Source organism: Bufo bufo, chromosome 10, assembly GCF_905171765.1.
Source record: "Bufo bufo chromosome 10, aBufBuf1.1, whole genome shotgun sequence".
Taxonomy (NCBI): Eukaryota; Metazoa; Chordata; class Amphibia; order Anura; family Bufonidae; genus Bufo; species Bufo bufo.
In genome coordinates, this window is record NC_053398.1 from 84,866,783 (window position 1) to 84,890,891 (window position 24,109).

At 43.7% G+C, this 24,109-nt stretch overlaps 1 protein-coding gene across 1 annotated transcript in view; it reads right to left on the reverse strand.

Moving 5' to 3' along the window:
- LOC120980752 (C-factor-like) overlaps positions 1-24,109 on the reverse strand; it is a 125,434-nt gene that overhangs the window by 15,252 nt on the left and 86,073 nt on the right. The window contains exons 4-5 of the mRNA XM_040410029.1: positions 15,548-15,712; positions 13,333-13,443 (exon numbers count right to left, since the gene is read on the reverse strand). Coding sequence (XP_040265963.1) covers positions 13,333-13,443; positions 15,548-15,712 — 276 coding nt within the window. The remainder of the gene's footprint in view (positions 1-13,332; positions 13,444-15,547; positions 15,713-24,109) is intronic.

Genomic DNA, 24,109 nt, shown 5'->3' on the forward strand with positions numbered 1-24,109 from the left:
TCTAAGCTAGACCATTGGTCCTTCTCGGAGTAGACGCCGAGAAGGCCTTTGATAGAGTTAATTGGCTCTTCATGCACTCCATACTATTGAAATTCGGTTTCCCAACTGCTTTCATAAAAGCAATTTTTTCACTCTACTCCCAACAGTCGGCTTCTCTTCTAGTGAATGACTATTTGTCACCCCCTTTTGAGATAACAAATGGTACCAGACAGGGGTGTCCGCTCTCCCCCACTCTGTTTGTACTTGTAATGGAAGCCTTGCTACAAAGAGTAAGACAGCATTCACATATAAAAGGTTTCCCCACGCCAGATGGCGGGTTAAAAATGCTAGCTTTTGCAGATGACCTCCTGTTCTTACTGCCTGACCCAGAGGTTGTACTCCCTTGTCTGGTTAAAATATTTGAAGGATTTGGAGAAGTCTCAAACTTTAAAGTAAATATTACAAAATCAGAAATCCTGAATATATTCCTTACAAAACAAAGCTATTTGAGGATTAAAGGAAATTTCCCCTTTTGCGTGGGCCTCCTCATCCCTCAAATACCTAGGCGTTCATATCCCTACCTCCATACACAAAGTATATGACTTTCGTCCACTTCTTATAGAAATCCAAAAAATCCTTACAGACTATGATAACCCTTTGATATCATGGATTGGTAGGAAAAACATCATACAAACATATGTCCTTCCCAAAGTTTTGTACATATTGCAAATGCTGCCAATTGCCTTGCCGCAAACCTTCATTACCAAAATAAGATCCCTTTTCTCGTACTACCTATGTAAACAGAAACGACCCCGACTGGCGCATAAACTCTTGACTAGGCCAACTAAGAGGGGAGGCATTAGTCTACCGGATGTCCAAACAATATACAGGGCGATTCAACTGAGAAGATGGATCAACTTAACTGCCTTTTCCGACTCGCAAACCATCTCTTGATGGTCCACAAAGGCTTATAAAGGAGATTTGGTGAGGGACATGTGGTTGCCCCCCAAAGCGCGCAACACATATAACCCATCTGACATCAATTTGTTCTTCAAAGGGGCCTCTAATACTTGGGCTTTACTCTCGCCTTCTTTAGCCCCCAAGATATCTCCATTGCTACCTTCCAGCCTAATACCTGTGGTCGTAGGCAGAGAGTCTCTGACCTTTAAGCCTATGTGGGATCAACTAGCACACTTCTCAGTCTCGAACATGTTCCCGAGCGGAGGGATTCCTAGCCTGGCAAACCTAAAGTCACTGATCCCAAATCTCTCACTCACGTTTCTGCATGTTTCACACTTTACTAGATGTTGTAAAGACTTCCTACAAGCGCATTACCCCTTCAGAGACCTTACTGATTTTGAGATAGATTTGTCATCTCCAGTCTCTAAGTTCAAAAAACTCTCTAAAGTACTGAGCGTTGTTAGAAGTGAAAAACACTTGAATAACCCAGGATACATTGCTTCTTGGGAGAAAGAACTGGGCCTCTCTCTCACTGAGACAGAGATAACTCAGATCCTTCAAAATTCCCACGGATATTCAAGATGTATTCGCTTACAAGAATCTCACTACAAAATTCTCGCTAGATGGTACAAAACCCCTGAGTTCCTTTATGCGCATGGACTCTCTACCACTAGTCTCTGCTGGAGGTGCAACCTACAAGTGGGCACACATACCCATATCTGGTGGGATTGTCCGGCTATCCGCCCCTTTTGGTCTGAAGTGGAACGCATAACAAGGGAAATTATGGGACCAAAATTAACGTTAACTCTGGCCTTGGTATTACTGGGTTGTCCTACATCGGAACTTCGTCAATCCTCCTCATCCCTGATCACTAACTTTCTAGCGGCAGCTAAGTCTTTAATCCCTCTAAAGTGGCTTAACACTGTCCCCCCCACTATAAATGAGTGGTTCGAAAAGTTACATCAAATATGTAAATTCAAAGAGATGTCTAGCAGATCAAGTCATGCTCACCACAGGTTTCTCACAATATGGGATGCCTGGTTGAAGTCACCATATTGTACATCAACACGCACCAACTTTACTACCTGATAGCATCTGTTTTGAACAGGTTCTCGAGGTACTCATCTGTATCCCTGCGCCCCCCCCTCCCCAACTCCCTTTCTCGCTCTTCCCAATACTCCTCTAGCACCCAAATCACTTGTTCTCGGTTATATAATGAGTATTCTATTCAGTATAATGTTAAACTGTACTTATGCACCGGTATGCTGTAATACTGGTCTTACTTTGTTTATTACTTTGTAATAGGTCACCCATTGTTGTACCTTTACCCCGTTTAGGGATTGACTTGTAATTGCTTTTACCTCAGTGGGTTTCTTCTCTGCATATACAAACTAATAAAAATACAGATGATAATATATATATATTATTATTAGGCTACTTTCACACTGGAGTTTTGGCTTTCTGTTTCTGAGATCCGTTCAGGGCTCTCACAAGCGGTCCACAACTGATCAGTTTTGTCCTAATGCATTCTGAATGAAAAAGGATACACTCAGAACGCATCAGTTTGCCTCCGTTCAGTCTCCTTTCCGCTTTGGAGGCGGACACCAAAACGCTGCTTGCAGCGTTTTGGTGTCAGTCTGATTAAACTGAACCAAACGGATCCGTTCTGACACACAATGTAAGTCAATAGGGACGGATCCATTTTCACTGACAATCTGGCACAATAGAAAACAGATCCGTCCTCCATTGACTTTCAATGGCGTTCAAGACTAATCCATCTTGGCTATGTTATAGATAATACAAACAGATTCGTTCTGAACGGATGCAGACGGTTGTATTATCTTAATGGATCTGTCTGTGCAGATCCATGATGGATCCGCACCAAGCGCGAGTGTGAAAGTAGCCTTAGATGTTATGGTGAAAATTTATCATAAGGGGAATATTTGAAGTAAGTTTTTGCTTAGGCCTGTGTTGGCATACTTTATGCCACATTTATCAAATGCCACAGGTTGTTTGATAAATTTGTCTTAAACAAATCATTAAATCTAACATTTTTGTCTAGAAATGCTACTCCAGTTTTCCTACTCCACCTTCCTGCCCAGTGAACAATGAAATCACAAATAGCAGATATTTAAAATGTATAAATTAAACATTTTACTGAATATTTTCTCACAATACTATAGCATATATCTGATCAGCTCCTTGTGGTCTATAACATGCTGCCTGCAGATTGCATTGCATTTTGCAGTGTCAGGTTCTCTTCAAATAGGTAAAAAAGTATTTGGAGTTCTTCAATTTATGGATGTCAGTACATAGGCTTATAGATGGGATGGAGGATTTGAAAATAAACAATACATAATTATATAATATGGGATGAATTCCAGAGGAGCATGTATGGCCTGTAAGTCTCATCACACCGATTAAGGCGCTGTCCGTAAGGAGAGATAGCACCCCGCAAATAATATGGGATAAGACATTAAGTTGCTGGAGAGCAGGTTTATTAGTTTTTTATGGAGTGGGAAGAGACCAAGAATCTCGTTAGAAAAGCTAAAATTGAGGAAAGCGCATGGGGGATTGAATTTCCCAGATGTACGAGGATAAAACTTGACGTGTATAAGCAGACATATCTTGGATTGAATTAACAAAACGTCATACCACTCAAATCTAGCCATAGAAAGACAGCTGGCTGCACCTTGGGATCTGGCAGCCTTGATGCATACCAGTCTACCCAGGCTCCAGATCTAAAAAAAAAAAAGGGTCACTCATACTAAGAGATACAATTTTAACATGGAAGATTTTGAGGAAACAGTTTCATTTATCTTATCAGTTTTCCAAGCATCTTCCGTTGACACATAACCCTGGGAAGTAATAGTAAGCTCTTTCAGCAATGGGTACTGAAAGGGATAACGAAAATGGGGGATTTATTTAGAGAAGGAGAAAACCGTTGGGCGACGCTGCAGGAGCTAGAGGAAAGATGGGGGTTGATGGGGACCTAATTTTCTCCCTTTTCTGCAGATTAGAAATTATAGTAGGAGTCTTATTAGGGATCTCTCTCAGGAGTGGATACAAAACTAATTTGATTCTTTCCTCAGTATTAAGACTAGACCTACAATAACTCTGCTTTATCAACTGCTAAGGGACAGATGGAGGTCTAAGGATCGTAAGAAAATCTTCAATAAGTGGGGACAGATATTGGGAATAGAGGAGATTTCCAAGCATGTCTATTCAGGTCTTTCGGCTTTGTTTAAAGCGATAATTAATGAAAAATGGTGAGAAACCCATATTAAAATATTACATCACACAATTTATGGCTTTAATTTGCCTTGCCAGAGAGGGGATTCAGAAAGATTGACAGCATGTCCCAAATGTCAATTGTCAAGGACAGATTTGTTTCACGGCTTATGGAGCTGTCCCAATTTGGAGAGGTTTTGGTCGCAGATTGGCCAGATCCTTCGGCAAATTAGCACTTTTAGGGGAAATATTACTCCATCCCTTGCAATAATACGTACTGATAAAGAGTCAGAAATCCTAGAAGATGGGGGTGGGAAATCTACAAAGGTTCCATCGCAGGCGGGCCATAGGCTATTGAGGATAGCCAAGCAAAGTTTATTACGGTGGTGGCTTAAATCTGAAATCCTGACTAGTGAAATAATACTCACCCAACTTAGACATATATTTAATTTAGAGTGGCTTGAAGCGCTAAATAGCAAAGAGATTTCGGGTAAAAAATTATATCAGGTTTGGAAGAGATTTCTCCTGGCATATGTCTTGGAGTCGGAATATCCAAAGATAATGTCCCCTTTTAAACTGGCGTCTTGGTACTTGGTAGAAGAGCTGAAGGATGGGTTGGGGAAATTGAAAGGGAGTTAAAAATCTGGTCGATCAAAACAGGATTTTAATCATAAGTGCGCCACTGGGGGGGGGGGGGGGGGGGGGGTGAAGATAGGCTGAGATCTGGGTTTGAACAAGGGAGTGGGGGGGGAATAGAGGAATCTTTTCAGTTTTGGGTTATTCTTATTTTATTTTCTGTAAGCTTTTCAGAAATTTTACATATATGATGTTCCCTTCGTTGAATATAACAATGACTATGTCTGTATTGGATTGTATACTTCTATTTGACAATGGAAAAGCCAATACAGAAATGTGAAAAAAATAAAAATATGGGATAAAAGTGTTCCTTAAAGGGACACAGTCACTTGGATTTCACTTACTGAGCTATTAACATCACCACATCAGTATACATATACTAGTATTACTGCCCTGTGTCTTGTAATTTGTCTATAAAATCGCTTTTATTAATATGCCAATTACCTCACTAAGGAGCCCAAGGGGCTGTCTCTCCAGCTCTCCATCATTTTGGAGCCCAGCACCGCCCCACTGCTAATTTATTCACTGCTCATCGCCGACGTAATGTGTTTGTTGTGCCCGAAATCTCGCACATGCGCCATGAATACTCATGTCAATGCCCGTGCGGTGTCCTGGCATCGGCCTCACAGAACGAAGTGCGCATGCGCCAGCTTAGCTGGGCCCGGAAATGCGCAAGATTTTGGGCGCAACAAACACATTATGTCGGCGATGAGCAGTGAATAAATTATCAGTGGGGCAGTGCTGGGCTCCAAGATAATGGGCGCGGCTGGGCTCCAACAGCCAGAGGGACAGCCCCTTGGGCTCCTTATTGAGGTAATTAGCATATTAATAAAAGCGATTTTATAGACAAATTACAAGACACAGGGCAGTAATACTAGTATATTTAAATATAAATCGTGGAAACTGATGTGGTGATGTTAATGGCTCAGTAAGTGAAATCCAGGTGACAGTGTCCCTTTAACCCCTTAGGGACTGGGCTAATTTTCACCTTAAGGACCAGGCCAATTTTTTAAATCTGGCCAGTGTCACTTTATGTGGTAATAACTTTAACCACCTCAGCCCCTATAGCTTAAACACCCTTAATGACCAGGCCACTTTACACTTCTGACCTACACTACTTTAACCGTTTATTGCTCGGTCATGCAACTTACCACCCAAATGAATTTTATCTCCTTTTCTTCTCACTAATAGAGCTTTCATTTGGTGGTATTTCATTGCTGCTGACATTTTTACTTTTTTTGTTATTAATCGAAATTTAATGATTTTTTTGCAAAAAAATGACATTTTTCACTTTCAGTTGTAAAATTTTGCAAAAAAAATGACATCCATATATAAAATTCTCTCTAAATTTATTGTTCTACATGTCTTTGATAAAAAAAATGTTTGGGTAAAAAAAAAAATGGTTTGGGTAAAAGTTATAGCGTTTACAAACTATGGTACAAAAATGTGAATTTCCGCTTTTTGAAGCAGCTCTGACTTTCTGAGCACCTGTCATGTTTCCTGAGGTTCTACAATGCCCAGACAGTACAAACACCCCACAAATGACCCCATTTCGGAAAGTAGACACCCTAAGGTATTCGCTGATGGGCATAGTGAGTTTATAGAACTTTTTATTTTTTGTCAGAAGTTAGTGGAAAATGATGATTTTTTTTTTTCTTACAAAGTCTCATATTCCGCTAACTTGTGACAAAAAATAAAAACTTCTATGAACTCACTATGCCCATCAGCGAATACCTTGGGGTGTCTTCTTTCCAAAATGGGGTCACTTGTGGGGTAGTTATACTGCCCTGGCATTCTAGGGGCCCAAATGTGTGGTAAGTAGTTTGAAATCAAAATGTGTAAAAAATGGCCGGTGAAATCCGAAAGGTGCTCTTTGGAATATGGGCCCCTTTGCCCACCTAGGCTGCAAAAAAGTGTCACACATCTGGTATCTCCGTACTCAGGAGAAGTTGGGCAATGTGTTTTGGGGTGTCATTTTACATATACCCATGCTGGGTTAGATAAATATCTTGGTCAAATGCCAACTTTGTATAAAAAAAAAAAAAAAGGGAAAAGTTGTCTTTTGCCAAGATATTTCTCTCACCCAGCATGGGTATATGTAAAATGACACCCCAAAACACATTGCTCAACTTCTCCTGAGTACGGAGATAACACATGTGTGACACTTTTTTGCAGCCTAGATGCGCAAAGGTGCCCAAATTCCTTTTAGGAGGGCATTTTTAGACATTTGGATACCAGACTTCTTCTCACGCTTTGGGGCCCCTAAAATGCCAGGGCAGTATAAATACCCCACATGTGACCCCATTTTGGAAAGAAGACACCCCAAGGTATTCAATGAGGGGCATGCCGAGTTCATAGAAAAAAAATTTTTTGGGCACAAGTTAGCAGAAATTGATTTTTGGGTTTTTTTTCTCACAAAGTCTCCCTTTCTGCTAACTTGGGACAAAAATTTCAATCTTTCATGGACTCAATATGCCCCTCAGCGAATACCTTGGGGTGTCTTCTTTCCAAAATGGTGTTATTTGTGGGGTGTTTGTACTGCCCTGGCATTTGAGGGTCTCCGCAATCATTACATGTATGGCCAGCATTAGGAGTTTCTGCTATTCTCCTTATATTGAGCATACGGGTAATGAGATTTTTTTTTCCGTTCAGCCTCTGGGCTGAAAGAAAAAAATGAACGGCACAGATTTCTTCATTCGCATCGATCAATGTGGATGAAAAAATCTCTTCCAAAAAAAGAAAAAGGAGGGGAAAGGCGTCTGCCAGGACATAGGAGCTCCGCCCAACATCCATACCCACTTAGCTCGTATGCCCTGGCAAACCAGATTTATCCATTCACATCAATCGATGTAGATGAATAAATCATTGCCGGGATTTTTTTTTTTTTTTATATATACAAAGTGTTTGCCAAAGCAGATGAACACCGCCACCTCCTCAGCTCATATGCCTCGGCAAACGTATCTTTTACTGCAGAGGAGAAATCTCGTCTTGCAGCGCCGCATACACCGACTTGTGTGTAATCTGACAGCAGCGCAATGCTTCTGTCAGAATGCACATCAGTGCTGCAGCTGGTTCATCGGTTGGTCCACCTGGAAGGTAAAAAAAACAAAACAAAAAAGAAAAAAACAGGCCGCAACACAATAAATTTTATTAACTTTATAATAACTTTTGAACAGAACATAAACTTTTTTTTTACTTTTTGAACTGAAGTTAACTTTTTTGCTTACTTTTTTTTTTACCTTTTATAGGACAAACCTCTCCTTCCCCATGGGACAATGTGCAAAGCGCAAATCGCCCAAACATGTGGCGAAGTACATTATGCACTTTATCCCAGGTGAAAGGAGAGGTTTGCAGTAGCTGAGAGTAAAAGGGCCCTAATAGCCCTGTGTACCTGTCCTGTGAGATGCAATCCCTATGCTAAGTGTACCTGTGTGTGGTACTTCCGGAAACACTCTCCAAAGCATAGGGCAGGGTGGTCAGGACAGTCAGGACAGAAATAGCGGGTGTCACGCCTTATTCCACTCCTGCTACAGACACAACATCTTTTTCGGGGTGACGGTTGGGTTGAGGTACCAGGAACGACACTGGGGAAATGTCGCTCGTGTAGACGGCTAACTACACTGGTGGATGGGGCCACGGAACCTTCTGGACACAGGAGGTTCTCGATGATCTCTTCCTGGAATTTTAGGAAGGATCGTGTTCTCCCAGCCTTACTGTAGAGAACAAAACTATTATACAGAGCCAATTGAATCAAATATACAGACACCTTCTTATACCAGCGTCTGGTGCGTCGGGAAACTAAATACGGAGACAACATCTGGTCATTGAAGTCCACCCCTCCCATGAGCGCATTATAGTCATGGACACAGAGGGGCTTTTCAATGACACGGGTTGCTCGCTCAATTTGGATTGTCGTGTCTGCGTGAATGGAGGAGAGCATGTAAACGTCACGCTTGTCTCTCCATTTCACCGCGAGCAGTTCTTGGTTACACAAGGCAGCCCTCTCCCCCCTTGCAAGACAGGTGGTAACGAGCCGTTGGGGGAAGCCCACGCGACTAGTTCGTGCGGTGCCACAGGCACAAATCTGTTCTAGAAACAAATGCCTAAAGAGGGCCACATTTGTGTAGAAATTGTCCACATAAAGATGGTACCCCTTGCCAAATAAGGGTGACACCAAGTCCCAGACTGTCTTCCCACTGCTCCCCAGGTAGTCAGGGCAACCGACCTCATAGATCCGAAATTTGTGGGTATAGCCTGTGGCCCTTTCACAGAGCTTATACAATTTGACCCCATACCGGGCACGCTTGCTTGGCATGTATTGTTTGAAGCCAAGGCGCCCGGTAAAATGTATTAGGGACTCGTCTACGCAGATGTTTTGCTCGGGGGTATACAAATCTGCAAATTTCTGGTTGAAGTGGTCTATGAGGGGCCGAATTTTGTGGAGCCGGTCAAAAGCTGGGTGGCCTCTGGGATGGGAGGTGGTGTTGTCGCTAAAATGCAGGAAACGCAGGATGGCCTCAAATCGTGCCCTGGACATAGCAGCAGAGAACATGGGCATGTGATGAATCGAGTTCGTGGACCAATATGACCGCAATTCATGCTTTTTAGTTAGACCCAGAAAAATTTTAATTTCGGAAACTTGGACTGGTTTCCACCGGAAAGGCTGGGCATAATAGCTTCCCGGGTTGGCGGATATAAATTGTGTGGCATACCGGTTTGTCTCTGCCATGACTAAGTCCAAGAGCTCCGCAGTCAAGAACAGCTCAAAAAATCCCAGGGCCGAACCGATCTGAGCCGTCTCAACAACGAACTCCAGACTGGGCGGTGAAAGGGGGAACTAATGGTGCGGCTGAAGTTGGTGACTGCCAATCAGGGTTTGCCAGCACCTCAGGGATTCTAGGGGCTCTGCGGGCCTGTCTGTGCGGTGGCTGCGACGGGGTAACTACTGCACGTGCCACCGTACCAGCTTCAACTGCCCTTCTGGTGCTCGCCACTTCACCATGTTGTACGGCAGTGCTGGTACTAGGTCCAGGGAGGGCTGCGCTGCTGGTGTATGCCTCACCACGTGATCCGACAGCGCCAGCCCCACTCTGCTGCTCTTGAAGCGGATCCTGTGTAACCTGTGGTCTAGTGACACGGGGCCGGGTACGCCTGGTGCTATCAGGGACCTCCACCTCCTCGTCCGAACTTTGGGTCAGAGTGCCACTGCTTTCTACAGGTTCATATTCTGACCCGCTAGATTCGTCAGATGAGGGTTCCCATTCCTCATCCGACGGTCAGAATCCTGTAGGCCTCTTCAGAAGAATACCCCCTGTTTGACATTTGGATTACTAAATTTAGGGGTATTCCCTGAGACTACCCAAGAAAAAAAGCAAGCCTGTCTTACAAAGGGGAGGCTAGCGAAGTACCGGAGGCCGCTGCGGTTAATAAAAAATATCAAAACAGATTTTTTTATCGCCGCAGTGCGTGTAAAGTGAATGTGCAGTGATCAAAAAATATATATTTTTTGTCACTGCGGTGGGGCGGGCGTGGGTGAACGCACGTGTGGGCGACCGATCAGGCCTGATCGGGCAAACACTGCGTTTTGGGTGGAGGGCGAACTAAAGTGACACTAATACTATTATAGATCTGACCGTGATCAGTTTTGATCACTTACAGATACTATAAAAGTACAAATGCTGATTAGCGATACGCTAATCAGCGAATAAGGGACTGTAGTGCGGTGGGCTGGGCGCTAACTGATCCCTAAACTACCTAACCAAGGGGCCTAAACTATCCCTAAAACCTAACAGTCAATACCAGTGAAAAAAAAAAAATGACAGTTTACACTGATCACTTTTTTTCCTTTCACTAGTGATTGACAGGGGCGATCAACGGGGTGATCAAAGGGTTAATTGGGGTGCAGGGGGTGATCTGGGGCTAAAGTGTACTGTTGATGCTACTCACTGTGAAGCCTGCTCCTCTGCTGGATCCAACCGACAAAAAGGACCAGCAGAGGAGCAGACAAGCCATATAACAGATCATATTTATATGCGTGACTCTGCGCAGCGCTGCCGCCTCCGGAACGCGATCCTGCGTTAAGTGGTCCGGAGGCGGTTAAAACGCTTTGACTTATCCAGGCCATTCTGAGATGTTTTTTTCGTCACATATTGTATTTCATGACACTGGTAAAATAGAGTAAAAAAAAAATTTTTTTATTTATAAAAAAAATACCAAATTTGCCCAAAATTTTAGAAAAATTTGCAAATTTTCAAGGTTTCAATTTCTCTACTTCTATAATACATATTAATACCTACAAAAATAGTTATTACTTTACATTCCCTATATGTCTACTTCATGTTTGCATCATTTTGGGAATTACATTTTATTTTTTGGGGATGTTACAAGGCTTAGAAATTTAGAAGCAAAACTTGAAATTTTTCCGAAATTTTCAAAAACACACTTTTTAAAGGACCAGTTCAGGTCTGAAGTCACTTTGTGAGGCTTACATAATAGAAACCACCCAAAAATTACTACACCCCTCAAGGTATTCAAAACTGATTTTACAAACGTCGTTAACCCTTTAGGTGTTCCACAAGAGATTATGGAAAATAGGAGATACAATTTCAAAATTTCACTTTTTTGGCAGATTTTCTATTTTAAGATTTTTTTTCCAGTTACAAAGCAAGGGTTAACAGCCAAACAAAACTCAATATTTATGGCTCTGATTTTGTAGTTTACAGAAACACCCCATATGTGGTCATAAACCGCTGTACGGGCACACAGCAGGGCGCAGAAGGAAAGGAATGCCATACGGTTTTTGGAAGGCAGATTTTGCTGGACTGGTTTTTTGACACCATGTCCCATTTGAAGCCCCCCCGATGCACCCCTAGAGTAGAAACTCCAAAAAAGTGACCCCATTTTTGAAACTACGGGATAGGGTAACCGTTTTGTTGGTACTATTTTAGAGTACATATGATTTTTGGTTGCTCTATATTACACTTTTTGTGAGGCAAGGTAACAAGAAATAGCTGTTTTGGCACAGTTTTTATTTTTTTGTTATTTACAACATTCATCTGACAGGTTAGATCATGTGGTATTTTTATATACCAGGTTGTCACAGACGTGGCGATACCTAATATGTATACAATTTTTTTATTTATGCAAGTTTTACACAATGATTTCATTTTTTAAACAAAAAAAAAAAAATCATGCTTTAGTGTCTCCATAGTCTGAGAGCCATAGTTTTTTCAGTTTTTGGGCGATTATCTTGGGTAGGGTATGATTTTTGCAGGATGAGATGATGGTTTGATTGGCACAATTTTGGAATGCATTCGCTGTATGAGTAATACAGTGTGTATTACTCATACAGCTTCCTGCCTGTGAGATCCAGGGGGCTGCTCATTGTCCCAGGGTGCCTGATCAATCCGGGCGGCGATGATCGGAACTACACATGACGTACCGGTAAGTCATGTGTCCTTAAGTAACGGGACATCATGCCGTACCGGTTCGTCATGTGTCCCCAACAGGTTAACCACCTGGAGCACTGCCATTAAAACCACTAATTGCAATATATTGGAAGAGACCCACTGGGAAAATGCAAACAGGGCACACTGTCAGTCTGAGTCGTACCCAAATGCTTGTATTTGATGTATACAAGGTGCCACAAGTACTGTGCAGGAAGAAATACTGTGCTTAATATCCCAGGGGCATCAAGGAAATTACAAAAACATGGATACTGTGTGTGAAGTTGTTGTATGCATAGTGCACATTACTGCAGACGTGTGTTTTACATTAGTATGTCTATGTCATAGCACCAGTGATGGCTAACCTCCGGAACACCAGCTGTGGTAAAACTACGACTCCCAGCATGCTCAATTCATTTCTATGGAGTTCTGAGAACAGCCAAGAAAGTGTACATCTTGGGAGTTGTAGTTTTACCACAGCTGGATAGCCTGTGCATTCTGCGATAAACTCTTATACATAGATAGAATATACACAAGTGCAGTGTATGAAGTAGTACTGAGCATAGTACACCAGACTATGGATCTTTTTACACGTGCAAATTTGTGGCTATTAATGAGCTCCAATTGAGTATACATGCAGTGACCCATCACTGCTAAAGGGTTAAAGCTAAATAATCAGGTTCACTACTATAAAATGTCTACTGTGAACTCCAAAAGGCTATGTGGCAGATGCTGCGCCTCATTTATGACAAGACATATGCCTGGTCATAAATTAGGCGCAGCATCTGGCAGTCCGTGCACCTGAACCGAAAGCTTCGCCAGCCCCTGGCAAAAAAAAACATTCCTTAAGCCTCATGCAGACGTCCGTGGAACACTGTCCGTGAGATACCGGACTGGCATCCTTCCGAGTGCAGGAGCGCACGGCGTCATTGGTTGCTATGACGCTGTGCGCTTCGTGCCGCCGCCGCTGTACAGCAATACACTTGTATAGATCATGCCATCCCTTCCATTCATCCACATCCCCTTGGTTGAACTTGATGGACATATGTCTTTTTTAAACTGTACTAACTATGTAACTCACCCGCTCAGTTCCCATTTCTGTTTTAACCCAGCCAGGGTGAAGAGCTGTACAAATAATACCATCCTTCTTGTATGATTCAGATTGCAAACGCGTAAGCATATTCAGAGCTGCCTGTAAAAAGAGGTGCTAAATAGGTGAGCAAAATAAAGTGTAACGTAGTTGTAATAGTAACATTTATTCAGGAAGTGTGTGCACTGTCCCTAGGCTCTGTTCACACTGCAGTGTATGTCTGAGGTTTACATTGGCGAAATACTCCCAAAATATACCTCCAACGAAAACCTTTGATATATTTCCATGATATACTGGCAGCGGCGTACTAAGAGAGGGGGGGGGGGGGGGGGCGGTCCATCCCGGGTGTCGGCTCTCAAGGGGGTGCCAGAAGCAATGAGTGCTTCCATCAATACAGATGGAAGCGCTCATTGCGGTCCTGTCACTCATCGCTGAGCTCCCAGCGCTCCTCCCCTCCTTCAGGCCGGCGGCGCTCTGAATGGTGAAGCAGGAAGACTTCTCCCCGCTCCACCATTCAGCCTGCAGACACAGTTTGCGCTGCCAGTATGTGTGGGCGGAGCCTGCAGCCTGGAAATCTGCATAAGCTCCGCCCACACAGTGCTGCAGAGTGATCTGTGCCTGCAGGGAAGAGAGGTATGTGAGCTTGAGGATCGGGACAAGGTGAGTAGTTACTATGTTTTTTTTTTTAATACAGAGGGGGCACAGAGGGCTTTATTACTATGGAGGTGGCACAGAAGGCATTACTAATGTGAAGGGGGCACAATGGGCATTTCTACTATGGAGGGGGCACAGAGCCAGAGGGCATTACTGTGAATGGGGCACAGTGGGTATTATTACTGTGAAGGGGGCACAATGGGGATTTCTACTATTGAGGGGGCACAGATGGGCATTACTACTATTAAGGGGGCACAATGGACTTTATTAATGTGAAGGGGCACAATGGGCATTATTAGTATGAAGGGAGCACAGTGGGCATTATTACTATAAAGGGGGCACAATAGGGATTATTACTATGAAGGGGACACAATGGGGATTATTACTATGAAGGGGGCACAGAGGGCATTAAAACTGAAAGGGGCACAATGTGGGCATAACTACTGTGAGGGGGCACACATCTGTACAAAACTACTGTGAAGGTTGTACAATGAGGGCAATACTACTGTGAGGGTACAATTTTTTTTAGGGAGGGGGGGCAATTTGCCAGAGAAAGGACCCGCCCCGGGTGCCAAACACCCTAGGCACGCCACCGTATACAAGCAATGATGTCACCCATTCACTCCCATTATAAAAAACAAAAATTGCTTGGTATACAATGTCTGCAGGAGGGGTCTGTGAATAGTACACTAAACTACACTATTCAATGTATACCACTCTGACGTATGTATGCGAAAAAGGCATTCTTTTGGCATACAGTACATGGGTCAGTGGTGCCCTATGGATACATGTGATCCATGCTGGTGGCTTTCCCAGTGAATACACTGTATGGACAGCACAAACACTGCAGTGTGAATTTCACTTTTAACACATTTAATAAAACATTCATCCAAAACTTTTTCATATTTTACCCCTCATACTAAGCCACAAAAATTATTTCATTCATAGCTCATACATAAGAATATACTAATTTCAAAGCAATCGGGAGCCAATGATGCCTGTAAAGGCATCACTGCAACCTCTGCTTGAAGATCTGTTAATGCTGTAACTCTTCACAAATTGAGAAATATATATATATATATATATATATATATATATATATATATATATATATAATGAAAAACGGACAGCACTCCAAATAAAAAGTTGATGGTGTTTATACACCCATGTGGATGGCAATGTTTCAGCACATACAAGAGCCTTTGTCAAGCGGTTTTATATTATATATATATATATATATATATATATATATATATGATACAGAGGCCGTGGATTGGTGAAATTATCCATAAATTGCCCCATTTAAATGTGCCCCAGATCACCCAACAAACTAGCAAAACCTTTGTTTCTTTTAGGTGGCACATAAAATGATAGTTTGCTGGCAGCAGATTTTCCTGTGTAAACGTCATGTATCCCGCACAAGATGAACCTTGGGTAGGAGCATTGTTGAGAAATCCCTGCCGTTGCTCTCAGCCAATCAGCATCTCTGGGAGTGTTCTCTTGACTCAAACATTTTACTTGGAATCACATAAAAAGGCACCATTGACTATACCTTGCTGATTCGGTAGGATACAACTTGTTTTTCAACATCAAAGGTCAATAAGGTTTTTTCAATAGAGCCCAGCAAAGATGACACATTCACCAGAGCTGCCCTCTTGCAGCCTAAAGGCTCCTGTGCATTATTTTCTGCAGATTTCTTCAGCAATGGATGAAAAGCCTAGAGGTGAACATAAACATTAGGACAATTTTTTTCTACATGTACAGCAATACTGATCTCATGTTAACAGGATTTTACTATCAGGACAACCAGGGATGTAGTGAGGGGGGACAGCCGTGGCACATGTGCCCCAGGTGCAGAGGCTTGGTGGCGTACCTGAGCAGTTCAGTGATTTACATGGTGAAGCAGATGGTTCACTGATTTACATGGTGGAGCAGGGAGCCGTCCACTTGTCAGCCGTGTACCGGGGTGGGTTCCCCAGGATACAGCAAAGTCACGAACAAGGAAAAGGACTGACACCAGCTCTTGTAGAACACTTTGTTTTGCTGTCACGGGATATCAAACACACTCCCAAATGCAGTGAAGATAAAATCAGATTACATACACTCAGCCCGGAGGCTGAGACCCCTGTGTCGCACAGCACGGCGCCCTATGATGGTAGCAGGAAAACACTTGCGCAATTTACCTACTGCTAGCAGAGCTAACTCTGCCTCGCCATAACTGTTATTACCCTATAGAACAGGAACAATCGTGTGTGTGTGTGAGAGATACAGGCTAGCCCGCGGTGCGACACAGCAGCTTACAATCTTACCAGACTATACAGTACTATCCCCCTCCCTTTTCCCAAACTGTAATGTGGCAAGTGCCTAATATAGATCACTCCCAATAAACACGCTGGGGTAACTGGAGATTATGGTGAAGTCCCCTCTGTTCTCCGGAGCAAACCAAAACATTAACTGATAAGTCTTTGTGATAAACAAGCAACAATTCTTGGTAGCCTGCCACTCAGCAGCACTAACTAACTACCGGCAGGTTTGATCTCAGTCTCTAGTATTTAGGCGCCAATCTTATATTGAGGTGCGTGCAAGCTCTGTCTTACCGACCCGGGTCTGCTCTGCCTCAGCTGGTGACTGCAAACTAAACAAAGGCTGATCCGCAGGGTCTGTTGCTTTGCTGTTCAGCTCTCATCAGCTATCCTGGCAGCTGTACTTCTCCTGGACAAGATCCAGGTCCTTGACATGATCAGCCTCACTTGGCTGCAGAACTGGTCGCAAAAGGGTGACTCCACGCTTGGAACACTTTTCCAGTCTGCAACTAAGGCTACTTTCACACTCGCGTTTGCTGCGGATCCATCATGAATCTGCACAGACGGATCAGTTCAGATAATACAACCGCATGCATGCTTTCAGAATGGAACCGTTAGTATTATCTTTAACATAGCCAAGACGTCTTGAACTCCATTGAAAGTCAATGGGGGACGGATCCGTTTTCTATTGTGCCAGATTGTGTCATAGAAATCGGATCCGTCCCCATTGACTTACATTGTGTGCCAGGGCGGATCCGTTTGGCTCAGTTTCGTCAGACGGACACCAAAACGCTGAAAGCAGGGTTTTGGTGTCCACCTCCAAAGCGGAATGGAGACGGAACGGAGGCAAACTGATGCATTCTGAGCGGATCCTTTTCCATTCAGAATGCATTAGGGCAAAACTGATCAGTTTTGGACCGCTTGTGAGAGCCCTGAACGGATCTCAGAAACGGAAACCAAAACGCCAGTGTGAAAGTAGCCTAAGATGGACGCCAGCTTCCTTCAGAGTCTAGACACACAGCTGTACCTCCTATGAAACACAGCAGTCTGTTTAGCTGTGTGGTGAAACAGGGTCCTCTTGTGGCCAAACAGCAAAATAACAGTGTTCATGCAATAAGAGCTGTGTCACAATCTCACACACTCCCAGCTTCACTGTTCTGCTGAGCTCCGCCGCTCCCCAGCAGGTGCACATTGCGCTGCTGGCTGTGGGAAGAGCAGTGAAAGCCCAGGAATCAGCCTCCTGCACAGCCCTGCAGCACGATGTGTGTGTGACTGCATTGTGCTCCTGTTTAGGCTGGGAACGGCAGATTTGCAATCAGGGAAACAGGTGAGCATTTCTGTTTTTTTTTTAAAGAAAAAAGGAAAGTCTGGTACCGTGTTAGCCAATAGAAAACTAGTTTAGTGCTCTCATTAAGAAAAACAAAAGAGTATTGCAGGTTTGATACCTTTTAATGGCTAAGAAAAATAGAAGCAATGATGTTACATAGCGAGCTTTCGAGACATCACCAGTCCCTTCATCAGGGTAGGACGCCTGATGAAGGGACTGGTGATGTCTCGAAAGCTCACTGTGTAACATCTTACTTCTATTTTTCTTAGGGTACTTTCACACTAGTGTTTTTCTTTTCAGGCGCCGAGTTCGGTCCTAGGGGCTCAAATCCGGGAAAGAACTGATCAGTTTTATCCTAATGCATTCTGAATGGAGAGTAATCCGTTCAGGATGCATCAGGATGTCTTCAGTTCAGTCTTTTTGACTGATCAGGCTTTTCAGAAAAACGTAGCATGCTGTATTTTTTACCTCCGGCCAAAAATCCTGAACACTTTGGGCCAGATTTATCATTAGCTCAGGTCAGAATAATGGAGTGAAAAAGTCCCAAAAAAGTCCCAAACGCTAAAACTGCGCACAAATTTGCGACTTTTTTCTGCTCTGCACTATGCTCGCCAGTTTTCTGAAAGTGGGCGTGTTTTCTTATGTAAATGAATCTCTAGACAGATTTACTATTGGGACTATTTAAAAAAGTCGCAAAAAAGTCGCAAAAAAGTCCCAATTTCACTCCAGTGATGACCATGCTTATCTTATGAGACTTTTTAATAGAACATGCGACTTTTTCATAAAAACGTGCGACTTTTTCGTAAAGATGTGCGACTTTTGTAAAGCTGCTTACTGACGGATGAACTGCTACCGTCAAACCACATTTATTACAGTCTTAAAGGGACGATCATAAATCTGACTTGGCTAAAACTGACTTTAGCCCTATGTTAAAGTGGAGTGAGCTGTCAGAGTAATGATAAATCTGGCCCTTTGACTGAACGCCGGATCCGGTCTTTTTCCCATTGACTTACATTGACGCCGGATCCGATGCTGTGTGTTCAGTCAAACCGGATCCGGCTTTTGCATGTTAAACCCGAAAAATGTGAAAAAAAAAAGTTAAAGTCCATAAATGGCGGATCCGTTTTTTCCAATGCATTTTTTCATTGTGATCAAAATCCTGATCAGGATTCAAATGTAATCCGTTTTCACACGTTTTTCCGGATCCGGCGGGCAGTTCCGGTGTCGGAATTGAAAGTAGCCTTAGCCATTAAAAGGTATCAAACCTGAGATACTCTTATTTTGTTTCTCTTAATGAGAGCACTAAACATTTTTTTTTTTTTATGGAGCTTTAGGGGGCAGTAGTGGCCAAAAGTGGGCATTACTGCTGCGAGAGGGCTACAAAGAAGACATAACTACTGTGAAGGGGGCACAAGAAAGACATAACTACTGGGAGGGGGCCAAAAGGAAGACATAACTACATTGTAGAGGCCACAAGGAGGAAATAACTACAGTGTGTGTGTGGGGGGGGGGGGGGGGGGGGGGCTAGCCATACCTCTGGGATAACATATGTCCCCTATTAGGGGATATGGGCATCATTTAGGAGAGACCAGAGCAGGGAAGCCAGAGCATGCAGTGAATTTCACTCTTGCAGACTTGGCCATGCACTAGAAATTGGCTACCTGTTGTGTGTTTCGAGTTACTATATCTATGGGTGCTATGAGATGTGTGGCTCAAGCCGCAGGTACCGTACTATACCAAAGTTAGAGCTAATTGCCAGGTGGCACTGGACTTTACCTCTGTTTCACCTAGAAAATTCAGGTGAGACCTGGCAGCTCGCGGTAATCATGGTGCACTACCTGCAGCCCTAACTGCACTCCTAAGGCTACTTTCACACTTGCGTTCAGAGCGGGTCCGTCTGATGTCTGCTCAGACGGATCCGCTCCTATAATGCAGACGTTTGTATCCGTTCATAACGGATCCGTCTGCATTATAGTTTGAAAAAAATTCTAAGTCTGAAAGTAGCTTCAGACAGATCCGTCCAGACTTTACATTGAAAGTCACTGGGGGACGGATCCGTTTGAAGATTGAGCCATATGGTGTCATCTTCAAACGGATCCGTCCCCATTGACTTACATTGTAAGTCTGGACGGATCCGCTTGCCTCCGCACGGCCAGGCGGACACTCGAACGCTGCAAGCGGATGCGTTCGGGGCCGCTTGTGAGACCCTTCAAACGGAGCTCACGAGCGGACACCCGAACGCAGGTGTGAAAGTAGCCTAACAGCGCCCTAACTGCACTCCTAACAGCGCCCTAACAGTTCTTTCACACACACATCGGATTGCACCAGTTTTTGGCTTTGATAAACGTTCTCATATTTTATTTCTGCTACCTGGATTTAAGTGAAACAAAAGTGTGAATATAAGTGATTGGTGTTCCTGGGATGGTACTCCTAATCAGCAGCAGGATCCTTTTAGGAATTAGGTCCGACTCCCTTTGTGACAATCTTATAAGTTAAAATGTTGGATCCGCGCTAGTATGACATACCGTACTAAAAGGTAAAAATAATGCTGAACTTCAAGTCTGCTGTTCCTCTTGTTCTTTATTTCCATTTTGTGGGAAGCAGCACTTGTATCTGTCAACCCACAGACAGACTCAGGAGCTCCTTTATCACACCTTTAAAAGGAACATTAAAGGGAGTCTTTCACCTAAACTGACCATTATAGAACACTAACACCATGATCTGCATTATAGTCCCCATATTGGAATGCTACTTACCGTATAGCTGTCCGTTGCTTATTCAAGCGGCCGGTGCCCAGACCCTTGTCGCTTTTCAAATGAAACCCCTCTGGCCCACCCTATGTTCTTCAGAAAGCCAGCGCCATTCACAGAGGCACAAGGCCGGCTAGATGTACTGGCCGGCACACGTACATTAAACGCTCTTGTGCCTCTGCCCTTAATGGGGAATGAAGTGCGCAGGCGCAGCAAATCTTGTGAACGGCGCTGGCGCTGGATTTCAGAAGAACCTAGGGCGGATTAGAGGGGTGAAAGGGGAGGGGTTTTATATGAAAAGCGACGAGGGGCCTGGGCACTGGCCGCTTGAACGCCGCCCCTGGGCACCTTCAGAACCAAAATTAACATATTGAATAAAAGTGTAATTTTTTTTTTAAACGAAAACAAGCGACGGACAGCTATACGGTAAGTAGCATTCCAATATGGGGACTATAATGCAGATCATGGTGTTAGTGTTCTATAATGGTCAGTTTAGGTGAAAGACTCCCTTTAACATAGCACAGACTTTTATATAAAATTCTCCAATGCACTTTATTCTACTTAGGCCTCATGCACACAACTGTTGTGTGCATCCGTGGCCGTTGTGCCGTTTTCCGTTTTTTTTCGCTGACCCATTGACTTTCAATGGGTCCGTGGAAAAATCGGAAAATGCACCGTTTTGCAGCCGCATCCATGATCCGTGTTTCCTGTCTGTCAAAAAAATATGACCTGTCCTATTTTTTTGACGGACAACGGTTCACGGACCCATTCAAGTCAATGGGTCCGTGAAAGAACACGGATGCACACAAGATTGGCATCCGCGTCCGTGATCCGTGGCCGTAGGTTACTTTCATACAGAGGGATCCGAAGATCCGTCTGCATAAAAGCTTTTTCAGAGATGAGTTTTCACTTCGTGAAAACTCATATCCGACAGTATATTCTAACACAGAGGCGTTCCCATAGTGATGGGGACGCTTCTAGTTATAATATACTACGAACTGTGTACATGACTGCCCCCTGCTGCCTGGCAGAACCAGATCTCTTACAGGGGGCTGTGATCCGCACAATTAACCCCTCAGGTGCTGCACCTGAGGGGTTAATTGTGCATATCATAGCTCCCTATAAGAGATCAGGGGCTGCCAGGCAGCAGGGGGCAGACCCCCCTCCCTCCCCAGTTTTAATTTCATTGGTGGCCAGTGCGCCCCCCCCGGCCCCCCCTCCCTCTATTGTAATATCATTGGTGGCCAGTGTGCGGCCTCCCCCGGCCCCCCCTCCCTCCCTTTATTGTATTATCATTGGTGGCCAGTGTGAGGCCCCCCCCCCCCGGTCCCCCCTCTATTGTATTAATATCATTGGTGGCCAGTGTGCGGCCTCCCCTCTCCCCCCTTCCGATCATTGGTGGCAGCAGAGATTCCGATCGGAGTCCCAGTTTAATCGCTCTGGGGCTCAGATCGGTAACCATGGCAACCAGGACGCTACTGCAGGCCTGGTTGCCATGGTTACTTAGCAATATTACAATATTAGAAGCATCATACTTACCTGCTGCGCTGTCTGTGTCCGGCCGGGAGCTCCTCCTACTGATAAGTGACAGATCATTAAGCAATGCGCCGTACAGACCTGTCACTTACCAGTAGGAGGAGCTCCCGGCCGGTCACAGAAAGCGCAGCAGGTAAGTATGATGCTTCTAATATTGTAATATTGCTAAGTAACCATGGCAACCAGGCCTGCAGTAGCGTCCTGGTTGCCATGGTTACCGATCAGAGCCCCAGCGATTAAACTGGGACTCCGATCAGAACTCTCTGCTGCCACCAATGATCCGAAGGGGGGGGGGGGGGGGAGAGGCCGCACACTGGCCACCAATGATATTACAATAGAGGGAGGGAGGAGGGCCGGGGGGGCTGCACACTGGCCACCAATGATATTACAATAGAGAGAGGGGGGGCCGGGGGAGCCCGCACACTGGCCCCCCCCTCCCTCCCTTTATTGTATTATTTATTATATTCTAACATAGAGGCGTTCCCATGGTGATGGCGACGCTTCAATAGGGACTCCTGACTTTACATTGAAAGTCAATGCGGGACGGATCCGTTTGAAAATGCACCATATTGTGTCAACGTCAAACGGATCTGTCCCCATTGACTTGCATTGTAATTCAGGACGGATCCGTTTGGCTCCGCACAGCCAGGCGGACACATTAACGACCTTTTTTTTTCATGTCCGTGGATCCTCCAAAAATCAAGGAAGACCCACGGACGAAAAAACGGTCACGGGTCACGGACCAACGGAACCCCGTTTTGCGGACCGTGAAAAAATACGGTCGTGTGCAGGAGGCCTTACAAGATTGTGTACTCAATATTCACATATAGCAGGATCTCTCACCTGACCCAGGTCTCGCTCCGCTTTTTCTGGGGCATCCTGTGTTTTTTCTAATGTGGGCGGTATTTATTTGCACATGATTACATTACAAACAACAAACACTTTATTAGTTGATTCGTATATAAATATCACATTCGTGTTCCTTTTAAAGGTGTGGTAAAGGAGCTCCTGAGTCTGTCCGTGGGTTGACAGATACAAGCGCTGCTTCCTACAACAAGGAAATAAAGAACAAGAGGAACAGCAGACTTGAAGTTTAGCGCTATCTTTACCTCTTAGTAATGTCATACCAGCGCGGATCCAACATTTTAACTTATAAAAGTGTGAATATGGAAAGTCTGATCATTTGGAATTCATTGTGTCTGATTAAACCATCCTTACCTATGCATAAATTGAAGATTTATCTGGAATGTTTGTGGGAGACCTTTTCCATTGTCATCTGATAGACTGAACAAAGACAAGTCTGAAATATGTGTACAAGGTATTATCCCACTTATTTGACCAGAAAATGAAATGTTTGTGCAAGAGAATTAACACCGTCTGCCAAGGTTATCTTGGGATTCTGATTTATTGCGGATCTGGGAATTGAGATTAACAGACACTGGATAGCGGCTCACTGTTATTGCAATAATGGAAAGATTATTGGCCGACCGAAAGGTCAGGTATTGCAATAGAATAGTGTATAAAGAATAAAGCTGGCACTCACACACCTGAAACGTGTTATATTAATATATTGTATTTATTAAAACATTAGTTCAGAATTACTGATAGATTAGATGATAAAGGGATAAATTATATAGTTATTACATTTAATACCTCACTTTAATAATTATCGTTGGGCCCTTGCAGTAAAATAGAAAAAATTAGAAAAATATATGTAAAAAAATAGTTAAAAATGAATAGAAATAAACATAAAAAATGTAGTCCACTGAGTTTATATAGTTTTTAAAATTAATGTCCATCCATAGGCATATTTTTATGTTTAATGCCACATATGTAGATTTATATAGTGATGCCAACAAGGTTTATGTATTTGATGGCCCAGTTATTCAATAAATAAATATTCATAGAGCACGGCTAGTCTTCAACAGTCATAGAAATCACAGAGCTGACCAGTCAACTGTCAGTAAAGTCAGGATGTCAACCAGAGGTAATGAATTAGTGGCGTCACAGCAGAAACAAAAATTAACCTATAAAACATAATCTTTAATAGTATTCATAAAAATGAACCCCAGTAAGGCCCCTTTCACACGGGCGAGTATTCCGCGCGGATGCGATGCGTGAGGTGAACCGACCCATTCATTTCTATGGGGCTGTTCAGATGAGCGGTGATTTTCACGCATCACTTATGCGTTGCGTGA